Source organism: Periplaneta americana, chromosome 14 (assembly GCF_040183065.1).
Source record: "Periplaneta americana isolate PAMFEO1 chromosome 14, P.americana_PAMFEO1_priV1, whole genome shotgun sequence".
Taxonomy (NCBI): Eukaryota; Metazoa; Arthropoda; class Insecta; order Blattodea; family Blattidae; genus Periplaneta; species Periplaneta americana.
In genome coordinates, this window is record NC_091130.1 from 93,893,442 (window position 1) to 93,907,757 (window position 14,316).

Genomic DNA, 14,316 nt, shown 5'->3' on the forward strand with positions numbered 1-14,316 from the left:
TACCGGTTGTTCTTTATGGTTGTGAAACTTGGACTCACACTCTGAGAGAGGAACATAGGTTAAGGGTGTTTGAGAATAAGGTGCTTAGGAAAATATTTGGGGCTAAGCGGGATGAAGTTACAGGAGAATGGAGAAAGTTACACAACACAGAACTGCACACATTGTATTCTTCACCTAACATAATTAGGAACTTAAAATCCAGACGTTTGAGATGGGCAGGGCATGTAGCACGTATGGGCGAATCCAGAAATGCATATAGAGTGTTAGTTGGGAGACCGGAGTGAAAAAGACCTTTAGGGAGGCCGAGACGTAGATGGGAGGATAATATTAAAGTGGATTTGAGGGAGGTGGGGTGTGATGATAGAGACTGAATTAATCTTGCACAGGATAGGGACCGATGGCGGGCTTATGTGAGGGCGGCAATGAACCTTCGGATTCCTTAAAAGCCATTTGTAAGTAAGTAAGTGTCTGTGATAAAAGTGTTCAAAATTGCTTTCTAGCGCTACACTGGGCATAATAAAAGTGTGTAATATTCATTAGATTGGTGGGCGGATGTCGTTACATTGGCAGATGGATGCTCTATCATGACCATTATTATTATTATTATTATTATTATTATTATTATTATTATTATTATTATTATTATTATTATTAAACAATAAGTATACATTAAAATCTAGAGATATTTGTTAGAAAATCGCGGGTTTTCGAAAGTCATCTAGCGGGATTATACGAACAACTGTTGGCAACACTGGTCTGTACTTTCTTAGTTTGTCAAGTTGAGTGTTCGGAAGTACAGTCACAGTAAAAATGTCTCAAAAACATAAACGTTTGTCACCAAAAGAGAAAGTGGATATTGTAAAGCATAGTGAGAAAGAGAAATTAAGTGTTCGTGAGTTGACCACAAAGTTTAATGTGGAAAAAACTCAGGTTAGTGAAATTTTGAAAAACAAGGATGTTATTTTAAAATCATACACTGAGAATGCAATTCTAAATGTCTTTGTGTAAGGTGAAGTGGTACAGTGACTGATGTTTATTTATTTACAGAACATTTACTGGTACGATTTCTCTCTGGATGAATACTGTAAACAATCTCACAATCTCACTGTCTACTGTACTATACCGTAAAATATAGTGTTAAATATGTATGAGAAATTTTAATGTACTGTATACATACTAACAATTTTCTAAATAGCGGACACTTCTCAATAATGCACATTTAATTTTTCCCCCGCGGTGTCCGGTATTGGAAAGTTTCACTGTACTTAGTTTTCATTTTAACACACGAAAGTTGTTATTATAAGTAATAATTTCAGGGTCACTGGATTTCCATCAGATTGCGTAGATTTTATGTTGAAACTTTGTGAAGCATCATGTTATTGTAATCTTAATTCCAGGATCATGCTTGTCGAAGTGAAGGAATGGAACTAGCGAGAGAACTTGATGCAAAAGCTGCTGGTGCCTGGGTGGGGCATCCTTACTTTGATGTTGTAGATAATTCAACAGACTTTGAGACCAAGATTTGTAGAATGATATCTGTAAGTATTTACTGCAAAGTTTAAACACAGTCTAATATCATATAGTCACGAAGTTTGAGGTGATTTTTTGCATTTCTCGTAATACAGTGCTCTAAGCGGTTAGTAACTGAGAGTACTAGGAACAATAGACTGTGCCGGTACTATTTCGCATTGTCTGTGATAAGGCGATAGTAGTGATCCTAGTGGCTAGCAACTAAAGTTCAACTGTTATTGGATGCATATTCCCTACGTATTGATCTTCGTGACAGTATGTACTAGACTGTGGTCTAAATCAAATGTTCTTTTTTTTATATACTCTACATTACAAATCATGATATAGGGGTGTAACAACAACATTTAGTTGGAATCATTTGAAATGGTAAATTTGTTCGAGTTTTGTAATAGTTTTTCTTCTTCCTTTTGTTTCTATTAAGGAGTTAAGCATTATACAAAATATAGCACATGAAAATGTTATTAATGAATAATTTATTCTGTGTTTTTACACCTAAACAATCCATCAGACGTCATTCATACTCCATAAACATACGAGGCTCCGTTATACAAATTTTGCAAATGCTAAATTAATATACGATTCAAATTATACAATCTATTGTTAGATTAAATGTCACTATCAGAATGAAATATAAATCTAGGAAAATTTCCAAATCTATCACCTATGAAGTCTATTCCAAAAGGAAGAGATATCTGGGAAGGCCTAACAGGAAATAAGTACTAGAACAGTAATTTTCAATTGGTATGCCACGAAAAAATTACAGATGTAGGAAATAATGAATGATGCAATTCCTCATTGTAAGAGAGAACACTTTAGTATACCGAATAGTTTGCTTCTGCTACTGCTGTTGCTCATCAATACAAATGATATCCATACATTCATTTTCAGATAGCCATTGTTGATCATGTTAGTGTGTGAGTTTTTTTTATTTATTCGTTCATTCATTCATTCATTCATTCATCTTTTATTTAGTTGTTCATTTGTTTATACACGCTTTAAAATCTATGATCATATGACATGTCTAGGATCTTAGGGTATATCAATAAGCATTGAGTATTGTTGAGTTTCTGTTTCTATTGTGTATTATAGATGGCTTGTGTTTGTGTAGCTTATTTTTATTTTTTGTTTTAAAAGAACCCTGAAATAATATTTACATATTGTTTACTCCATAGAGAAGCACTTTTTTCAAAATCATTTATTCCTCAGTATGCAAATGTATTGCAGCAAGTGGTAAAAATTGTTAATTATATCAAGGTAAAGGCACCGAAAACAAGCTTATTTTCAAATCTGTGTTCTCTAGTGGATTCTAATCATGCTCAGTTCATTATCATTTAGTCATGTACAGATCCAGAAACAAAATTTGTTCCAGTTACCGAGCATGTGCTTACTGAGCATGTGTAGTATGTTATACTGTAACTGGAACTTCGAAAATTCAGGTAGCCTAAATTTTTATTTCTGTGTCTTTACTCTCAAAGTTCTACGATCTTAAAGAAAAACTTTTTTTTATCTTTTTTTGTAACTGGAGAATCTGAATTTGTCAATGTCTTTAGGCTGCTAGTTAATTTACTAAAGTCGCTTTTCTTGTTGACATATTATTCCAAATATTAAAAGCACTCAATAAAAACATGTTAGGGAAACAGTAACAATACCTCACCTCAACTGACAAAATTAGTGTCTTAAGGAAAAACTTTCACTTTGAGGAGACAAAATAAGCAAATAAAATGTTTCAGCTTACAAAGTATTATAAGATGGACACTTCTAAAAATTAATTTCACAACTTTTTGTCTTTGTTGAGTAAAAACAAGTTCTTTTTCCCCTTCTTTCATCCTGTATACAGCATGTTAATTAATATAAATGGGAAATCTTTGGGGAATGGATAGAGGACCTAAAATAGTGTGACCAGACATCCTGTTTTTAATGGGACTGTCTCTTTATTCAGCCTCTTGTCCCCTGTCCTGAGAAAAGTATGCTCGGGATGCTAAATGTCCCATTTTTTATATGGTGTCCCATTTCCCTAAATTGTTGTTAAAATATTCATTTATCTTCTATTTTATTTAATAATCACATAAAACATTAACTCTATACTGTTTCCATCAAATGTCACCGTAATGAATTCAATTCGATAATCAAGGACTGTGTTATCTCTAAAGGTTTGTGGCCTCTGAGGACACCAATATCTCAGAGCTTAAACTGATAAATAATCAAATGGTTTAAGTTATTCACTAGAAATCAACATTCAATACGTGAAATATTATAATTACAGTAATACAGTATACAAAAAAAACGAGGTACGAGTTTAATGTGTTAAGACCACATGTTGGTAACCACGTGTTGGCTAAGATGCCGAAGTGTAAGTGTAGTTTTACAGATGCATTAAAAAAGGAATATCCATTTCTTGTTGAAAGTGATGATGGTGGTAAAATGATTGCAAAGCTATTTTTTCTATTGAACATGGTGTCGTTCAGATATCACACAGAATATTGCTAAAAAGAAACTTAAAGAAGCTGTTGCCACAAAAAGTGAAAGTCATAAACTAACTCTTGGATGTGGGCAAAATAAACAGAAAACGAGCGGAAAATACTTTCTGCACAAGAACTGTTAGCTTTTCATACTTTAAAGCATAATCATTCGTTTAAATCTATAGACTGCATATCAAACATTATAAGGAGATTGTTTCTGAAAAAAAAAATTACCTGTGGAAGAATGAAGTGCGAAAATATAATTGTTAATGAATTTGCTACTTTTGCACTTTGCGAAGTATTGAATGATTTTAACGAGGCAAAATATGTATCTGTGATGGTAGATTCGTCAAATCACTTGAGTTTGAAGTTGGTATCAGTTTTGGTGAGGTATTTTGTACCTACAAAAGGAATTCATGTTAAAGCGTTAGGATTCCAAAATTTATCAGGGGAAACTTCTGAAAAAATTATATTCAGACATAGATGTTGTGACTAACGAACGTGACTAATTTAACTTTATGTGCATTCTGAAACGGCACTATTAGAATGTAGAGAGACATTATTATGATGTGATGCGAGAAAACGGTGAGTGATTTGTGGCCCACTGCTAGCATGATTTCTGGTAAGCACGTAACCATTTCTCTGGCACTTCTACAATACATAACAGTACTAATAATAAATATTCAATAATTAATTTGGACTTACCATGCTCACAGTCATTGCCGAAAATGACCCCCAGTCTTTCACCAATCTCATCTAATTCTTCTTTTGTAAGAACACTACATTTTCTGTTTGATTTTCGATTGTTCACTGAGCCTGTTTCTTTAAATCCTCTAACGAGTCTTCTAATTGTTTTGGCAGAAGGCATAGGTCTGTTTGGAAACTATTCGAAATTTACATCTTGTTTTCGGAAAATGATCCCAAGTCTTTCACCAATCTCATCTAATTTTTCTTCTGTAAGAACACTACGTTTTCTGTTTGATTTTCGATTGTTCACTGAGCCTTTTTTTTTAAATCTTCTAACGAGTCTTCTAATTGTTTTGGCAGAAGGCATAGGTCTGTTTGAAAACTATTCGAAATTTACGTCTTGTTTTCACTCACGACCTTCTGCCTTTTATGTATGTATTGTACCTATAAACATGTTCATACAATTAGAATTTGTTGGTAAGCATTACCGGTACCTAAATACACAATAATCACTAAACTTTATGCACTAACTTTGTACACTTGAAGAATAAAGACTTCTGTAACACGACTTGTAACTACAGTGAATGCCATATGGCGACTGAGCTGCACTTCTAAGAGTCCACACATTGCACACCAAGCAGGGAGCAAGCTGCCAGTAATCCACCATTTTCTCGCATCACGTCATAATGTGTCTGTATCATATCTCTACGGTAGAAAATGTTTGAAGACATATAGCATAACAACTATGCATAACACCTATTGAAATTTCATCAAGATATCTCATAGGTTTAGAAAAAGTGTTCGATTCAATTAATAAAGAAATGCTCTGGTATAAAATGGAAAAAGTAGAAATTGATGCCAAATTTTTAGGGATTTTTGTGAGCTCTCATATTAGATGTATTTGGTAAGTTATATTTAAATATATAAAATAATATAATATTAATACTAAGATATTTCTTTACAATTGTGTTACCAAAGAAATATAGTACTGTAGGTATTTACATACTTGGCATCTAATCAAGTCATATGTACCGTAAACAAAAGACAATTTAGCAGTGACGCCAATTTTGCACTGGAATATGGAGTGAAAGTTTCTGTGAAAGTGATGGCTGGTGGAGAGGTGGGATCACGTGTCTTGCATATAAGCTTTTTGGTATATACATAGATAAATAGAAAGTGAGTTTTTGTAAGGTCGAGTATCAGTGACAGGTTAGGTGTGGTTAATTCAGACTTTTGGTATATTTGCAGATAGGTACCGTAAAACAGGGTGACTTGATACGCTGTGGGGACTTGATACGTTTTGTAAATTTATGTTTCAGAACCGAAACACCAACCTACAAAATGTATAAAGTCCCTCCAGCATATCTAATTACCCCATTTTATATGCTGCGAGACTTGATACATCAACCTACAAAACGTATCAAGTCACCCCCTAGTGTATCAAGTCACCTTTTGGTCGGTAAGTGGATATATGGATGGATATCCAGCTTCCTTTATTAACGAAATTATAAAGAATTACACTGACTTAAATGTAGAATCTTGTAAATCATTTAAACAGGGTTTTCTTTTAATTAACATGATTCGTATTGCTGTAATTAGGCCTACTATCTTGCTTATTTTGTACAAATTTAGGGATATCAACGTAACATTTAGACCTATATTGTATAGTTAATTATAATGCTTAACATTTACTGTTATTATTATTACATTTTAATAATAGCCCTATAAATATTATTAATATTAACCATGCAACTCAAATGTCAAGATAATTACAACTTTTGAATAGTAAACCAAGTTTTTGTTCACTAGGACTACAACTTACATTGATTACGGAATTAAGGTTACATTGGTCACGGAGTTAAGGTTACATTAGTCACGCATCTAAGGTTACATTGGTCATGGCATTTTTAATAGAATTTACAAGAAATTTTGAAACAAGCTTTATTAACGAAGTTATTCTTTGTGTTATTAGTCTAACTTTTATAGACTTCTTTTTTCAATTGAGGACCATTTTTGCAAAACTTGCTAACTGCAAAATTGAGATTTTGATGGATTCATTAACATAAGGCAGGCCTCTACATGATGTTCAAAGCGTCTTAGTAAAATTGGATTATTTCTCTTCATTGTAGTGTGTCAAAGTGTGATCGTTTTTTCAAAACTTACTTTCTGCTCTAAGTGAGAGATACAGCAAAACTTGCTTACTATAGTGTTTTGTCTCTGTAAAATTTAGTTTTTTCAGTTAGCAAGTTTTGCAAAAACGGTCCTCAATTTCATTTTTACTTTTTTCGAAAATTTGAGAAAGTCCATTTTTTTTTGTGACAAATGTAACATCAATTGCTGCTGCTTTCAAAAGCGACACATGGGTTATAAATGCTCGATAAATGTTGAAAATATGCGTTTGTAATGTACTCTCAGTGATATCCATATTATATGATAAATTTCAAATTGCAATAAGTATATAATGTTCAGGTAACTTTTCATGGCATAAGATGACATAACAATTTTATTATTTCTTCCTTTCGTAATTAACGTGTCTCATTGCCAATTAACATGAAAATGCCAATCTTAAATAAATCAGTGTGTCAAATTCAGAATCTTCAATAATTTAGCTTTAAAATGATACATAACATGTTACCAATGCAGAAAGATGGAGAAGAAAAAATGTAAAATGTCGCGAAATCGTGGAATGACCCTAGTGGTTTTAGCGGTAGTGATAATGGCTGTGATGGTTTTAGTTGCTGCGGTTATGGTTGTAGCAACAGGGATGTTTCGGTGGTGATGATGGCAGGAGTGGTGATTTTGGTGGTGATTGTGAGAGTGATCACTGCCAGTTTTTTCTGTGTGTTGGCTGCACATATTTTGATGAGAAAATACCTCGAACCAAAGGAAATGAGCAACAGTCTTTGACAGAAGATTATGCAGAACTAATTGAAAACTTGAAACAGAAGTGTGCTCTCATTTCTAAAGAAGAGAAAGTAAAAATTCTGTTTTCTTCCAAATTCTTGGCTGAGAAGAAAAGTTACTCTGAGTTTAATGTTTTTGAAATGGGTAAAAGAAAAGGATTAGGAATTACTGATGATACTAAAGAGAAATTTTATGAGGATTATGATTATAGTAGATTTTGTCCTGGGGCTGTCTGGTTTTTGCAAAAATTGCATTATAGAAGGGGAACATTTATTTGGGTTGAGTGGGTGGGATTATAACAAACACAGTGTTCACATCATGCTCTTTCATTTGATTGGTTATCTGAGAGATTTTTAAAAAGGTAAGGAGTGGAGTTCTCGTGCTCTTCAATTACTAATAGCTTATGTGGCAAAGTCGTAAACAATTTTTTTTCTAAAATTGTCACATAATTTCAACATTTTTTGTGGTACATAGAGGTCAATTACCTCCGTGTTGTAGAGAGAAATTATACATCTTGAGCTTAATTTTGGTTGAAGAGTTGTTTTTCCAAGGGGTATGTTATAATTAGGGATCAGAAATTTAGGGAAATGCCTATTTTGTTTGAACGTACGTATTTTAAGGCTGTTAATTTATGTATACGAATCACGAAAAGTCAAATGTTGTAGTGAAGTTTTATATTGCCTATATTTGCCTTTTTTTTTTTTTTTCTTTTTTTTTTTACAGTTTGTGCCTTTTTTGTTTTTATTTGTTTGTTTTTCCCTTTTCTGTATAGGCATATATAGTTAGTTAACAGCACTCATTATTAATTTTTTTGCTTGAAACTGAAAAAAAAAAAACTGATAGTTCTTATAGTAGGCCTATACAAAGATTTCAGACACCCTATTGTGATGGAATTTTTAAGACCCTGTACCTAACTAGTCCCATCATTCATACCGACAAGTCATTGTCTTGAGTTCAGATAAAGGTTTACTTTATTATCTACCCTTCTCCTGCATAACATAGGTGACGTATCTGCTTCAAGCACACAGTCTAGGATTATCTTTGTATTTAGAGAGAAGTTACCTGACACTCCCCTACCCCCTGAGCCTATTGTTACGAGGTGGGAGACATGGTTGAGAGCAGTAAAATACTATGTGAATAACTTTGAACAAAGAGCACTAATTGTTAAGGAATTTTCAGAGAATGTTTCTCTGTCAATCAAAGAAGCTCAGTGTGTGTTTCAAGAAAGAGGGCTTAAAGAAGACTTAGCCTATATTGATGCGCATTTCACTTTTGTAGCAGAAACCATTCAACAACTGGAATGCAGCAGTCTGTCATTTTATGAATCCATGTCCCTGTTTTTGAATAAAAAGAACAGATTATGTGTAGCTCCTGGCAAGTATGCTGCTCAAATATATGAGAAGCTAAAAGTGTTATTTCAAGAAATCCTGGATATGAAACCATTAATTCTGTGTATAAAGTTCTAAGTGGGACTGGTGGTGAGCTTCCTGAGGAGTTTAATATAGCCAGGATGGTATTGTATAAGCACGTTTCAGTCACTTCAGTGCATGTTGAGAGATCCTTTTCGGCATATAAACAGATTTTGTCCAATAGACATCACAAGAGGGAGTGTTTTAATCTTGAAAAGTTTCTTGTTGTGTATTATCATTCAAATTATGAACATGAAGACAAATAAGTGCACACTAAATTAAACATTCTGTAGGACAAATACCACTTATCTAATTTTTTAAGTGGTCATGCAGTGTTACGTTAATTTGCTGTGTATACATAATGAACAAAAAAGTGAATACTGGCATATAATTAAAACATCGTGTAAGGAAATAGCCCAAATTAATTATTGTGTGTGGAATAAATTTTCAGGGGTTAATTTTCCCTAAATTTTTATTTTTAGTGCCTTTTAGGTGCCTGGAATACAATTTTTAGTGCCTTTTTAGGAGCCTAAAATACCATTTTTAGTGCCTTTTTAGGAGCCTAAAACATCATTTTTAGTGCCTTAACTTCCGATCCCTAGTTATAATGCTTATTAACTTGCTTAATTGTTTGAGTTGCAAGTTGTCCCACACATAATGCAAAGAAACAATTTTACCCTTCATTGTGTTCATGGTTCAAATATTATTAAAACTTCATGTAAGTAAGCCTGACCACAATTATGTGAATAGCAATTGTGGCTAATATAATAGAAATGATAAACATTATAACATGTTTATAGAAGAACATGCCCTTCAGGAAAGATTAGTATGGTGAAAGTGGATTCATTCTGAAGGAAAAGTGACCCTAACCACAGTTAATGGAACAGTTAAAGATGCCATGGATGAAGTCAGGGGCCTAACATAAATTTACCACATTTTAAATTTCACTGATTTGTGAAGAGAACTCAGGCTTCATATTCTGAAGAGAGTTTGGTTGTTGCGGTTATGACGAAGATATAGTTGTTCAGGTGGACTTCACTGAGGCCACATCTTTGGCATAAGTCCTGGTCTTCCATCCAAGCACCCTGATTCGATTCCTGACCAGGTCGCAATGAAATTTGTGATGAACAAAGCAGACATTGCAGGGGTTTTATTAGGGTACTTCCTTTCCTTCTATCATTTCACCAACAATCTCCATCTCTCTCAAATTTCATCCACCATCTGCAATAATAAAAATAGGTTGGGGTGAAGTCTGGGAGATATGGTAGTTCTAGTTTCCAATGCTAATATAGGAAGGGTTTGGGGCTTTGGACCCCTGGGACTTATCAGGCTACTCGTCTACAGGGTTCAGGCAGGATGGCCCACCTGTCAGCATAGGATTCATGAATATCACTAAGGCCACCTGTTGGACTTGGACAATCATTACATATATAGGACGCACAATGGGCCAAAGCATATCTAAGTGTACGGGCCCATCCGGATAAAGCCCTCTTAAAGTCAAGCCAAACTAAAGCCAGGATTTCGCCGAGAACTACCAATGGTTGCAGCCAGGATGAAAGACAATGCTGTCATTGGTCACATCAACAAGTGACTCTTCACAGCTGAAAGGAAGTAAATTTACAATAGTCGTAGTGTAGTAGAATAAAATCTTTGGAACCTCTCTGTAATTACAACAATCCTTGTCAGTGTTACATTATTGAGATTCTTTTGTTTCATTGTTGTGGAAAACTTAAATGTATAATTAAGCATAGCCTTAATAGTGAGCCGAAGTTTCATCATGTTCTGATATTGGATGGTGTTGGTAAGTCGATTAAAGCATTATTGGCAATTCTATGTAGTTTAATAAAGCTTAGAAATCGGGCTAAGCATTCTCTTATTATAAGATGTAGTAAATGATGATCTTAATCATGGTAAACAAGCTGCATGTTTTAACATGAGAACCTTACTTACTTTTCTAAAGGAGAAAAACTGTAGTGCAACAAAGCTGAAAAGTTTTTTTAGATGGGTACGTGACATGATTTAAGAACAGGTATATTATGTCAAATCTGGTATATTGTGATGAAGATTGTGGTGTAGCAGTAAAATGGAACTATTTTGCAACTTTCCATGAGAAAGGTGCAGTGGATGGTGCTGGGGGACTGCAGAACAGGCAGTATGGGATAAAATCAGTGCTGTCATGGAGGCCATACGGGGCCATACATCTTATGGGAACCTACAATTTTTTTAATTAATCATATGGGGAAAAGAAAATTTTGTCTGTATGGAGCCATATGGCATATGGGTGCCTAAGTTTTGTACGCGGAGATCTGTACAGATCTTATATCATCTCCTGCTGTTTCTAATGTATTTTGTTTAATGTCCATAAACAAAAATTGTCCACCTCTGCAGCACTGGAAACCAGAATTATATAAAATAATGGTTGAAAAACAAGAAGTGCTGCAAATACACTCTCCAAGATTCATTGAGAGACAAGTAGTGCTACATGGTGTATTCTAAATCAAACTTCTTGTACAATTAAAATGTAAAGCAAAACAATTTCTTTACTTGTTCTTTAACATTAAAAAAATCATTAAATGACAGTCGGAGAGATAGAGAGAGGAGAGTAAAATACATTTCAAGGGAGAAAACAGGAGGTGGGGCATATGGAGAAGGAGAAGAAGAAGAAGAAGAAGAAGAAGAAGAAGAAGAAGACGAAGAAGAAGAAGAAGAAATATGTTGCAGAAATGTGTGCGGTAAAGAAAGAAATCTCATGAGTTGAGTGAGATACCACAAAGAAGTTGAAGATACTTGATTTGCTCAGAAGATAACACTGATATAGAAACATGATTTGAGGATGTTAATTGTGTAAGAAAATACTGTCAACACTTAAAGTTGTTAATAATAGGGGTCATAAGTGTAAGTAAGTTTTGTTGAAATGCAAAGAGGAAAATAAATGCAGAATCTAACTTTGCATTTTTTTTTTCCTATTCTTGATGTCCCACCTGTAACATTGGCATTAAATTTATTTAGTTACTTTGCTAGTTGAATGAATATCTTAAGGAATATGAAAAAGTGATTTATCATTGTTTTAAACCTCCATGTCTTCATTAATGCCGAAATTAAAATTCTACCAATAACAGAAGAACAGAAAATGTTTGGTTTAACATTTATTACAAAAATGTTTTTTCAGCATTTGTCCCACCCAGAACAATTCTAAAAATATGATTGCAAATACATTAAGAGCTTTAAACAGTATGCATTGTGTAGGGTAATATGATTAATTTGAATAATTCAAATGTGAAGGGTTATATTTTATTATTTGAAGTTACATAGAAATTTGAAGTTAAAAAACCTAGTAAGAATGTCCCACCTGCAGTTATGGAAAGACTGGACTACCATTCCACTGAACTCCCCATACAAAAACTTGCGGGCGAGATATAATAGCATTATTAAAAATAATGAAATTCATTATAATCTAACAGCCACTATTCCTGAGCTGTTGAACTGCTAGTGCTACACAAAAATCGTGAAAAGGAATATCAGTTTTAATTCATAATGAAATGATGAATGAGATATTTTATAACTTAAACTTATTATTGCCAGCACCAGTACAGACACAGAAACAAAATTTGGCCACCTGAATTGTTCAAGTTCCAGTTATAAGTTACTGCACATGCTCAGTGCTTCAAAGCAGTGATACACATGTGATTGCTTTGGCAGCTATTGAAAATCATTTTACTTTGATTGTTGTCGCAAGCCACAAGGCATTTTAAAAGATGCTAAGAAAAATAGTGTATTCCTAATAGTAGATGAACATTTGTAAATCTAGCAGTAAAATATAACCTGCATAACCTGGGCTAGGAGATTAACATGCTATATGGGGGAGAGAGGGTTTCTGTTTTGTCATAATATCTCAGGCTGTTATGTTGTATGAATGTCATGCAGAAGAGTATGGGTTCGGGTTACATTGGTGGCAGAATTTTTTTTACATGAATTTTTTTGGTAAGATACCTGGAATATCGAATTTGTCGTCCAAATAAAAAAAAATCGTAATAACGAAGAAAAAAATAATTAAAAGTGGTGAATCTAATACCTAATTCTGCCAGCTCGTCGATTCCATGCCTCGTAGGATCAAAGCAGTTGCAGAAGTAGATGAATGGTGGATGAGGTATTAGGTTCACCATTTTTGTTTAATTTGTTTTGTTCCTTATTATGTTTATTTTTTTTATTTGGATGACAAATTGGATCTTCCAATTAATTTTTCTTTTTTTTTTTATTGTTCTCAGCAGGGTCAGACCAAATAAAATCCCACAAGACATGGGAAATAATTATTCAACATACGAAAACAAACAAAATGAAATTTCGGCCGCAAGTGTTTTAATAAAAATTCATGTAAAAAAATCCTGCCACCAATGTGATCCAAACCCATATTCCTTTGCATAACAGGCAGACAACGTAACAGCCTGACCTATTACAAGACGGAAACCCTCTCTTCCATGCGGCATGTCGATCTTGTCTCGATTGACAGTTCGGTCTAATATTATACTGAGAGAGAATGTTGGGAATCGCGCTCTGTAAGGATGTTCAAGAGTCTGCCTAAAGTTTGTTTCTGGATCTGTACAATCCAATTGAATTATGGACTAGAGTTAAGGGAGAAGCTGATGACCGCAATACAACATTAACAAATTGATGAAGTTACGAAAGAAGACTGAATGTGACGTTTGAGGGATGCAGAGCACTTCATGAAGAAGGTTTCCACAAAGAAATTATTAGGGACGAAATATTGCAATTTATGCAAATAATTTAAGAGACTTATCCTCCTCAAAAGGTACCTACAAAAGCCGTAAAAACATCTACTACAGCCCCACTCTTTTTCACTAACAATGATGACTGATCTCAATGTAAAATGTTCCAGAGATAAAATAGTCCCTCGATCGGATCTCCGGGTAGGGACTACACTGAGAGAAACTAAAAACTATAACAAAGTACTGATTTGGAATACCAAATACCATAGTGTTCAATCAGGTAGAAATAAACTTAAAGTAGCAAAAAATATCATAATGAGACTAAGAGGTAGATATAGCCTCAAACGCATTGAAATATGGTGTAAAGACAGAGAAGAAGCAAGCTCCATCTTTCATAAAATGCAAGAGCAAGCTAAATTGAATAAATTTCATATATCTTTGGGTAATACATATAGGAATCGAGGAATTAAAAGAAATTTTAGTAAAGATAATATTGCTAATAACAATTCAAAGGGACAAGAAAATCTCACTATCTTACAATGGAATGCAAGATCCCTAAACAATAAAATAGAACTTCTGAAGCAAGAAATTCAAGAGACCAAA

At 33.9% G+C, this 14,316-nt stretch overlaps 1 protein-coding gene across 5 annotated transcripts in view; it reads left to right on the forward strand.

Moving 5' to 3' along the window:
• Ttd14 (TRPL translocation defect 14) overlaps nt 1–14,316 on the forward strand; it is a 315,039-nt gene that overhangs the window by 230,411 nt on the left and 70,312 nt on the right. For all 5 annotated transcript variants that reach the window (XR_011335927.1, XM_069845769.1, XM_069845766.1 and 2 more), the window contains one exon: nt 1,398–1,538. Coding sequence is in view for 4 of the 5 variants with exons in the window: in XM_069845769.1 (XP_069701870.1) it covers nt 1,398–1,538 (141 nt within the window). In the remaining variant the exon portion in view is untranslated. The remainder of the gene's footprint in view (nt 1–1,397; nt 1,539–14,316) is intronic.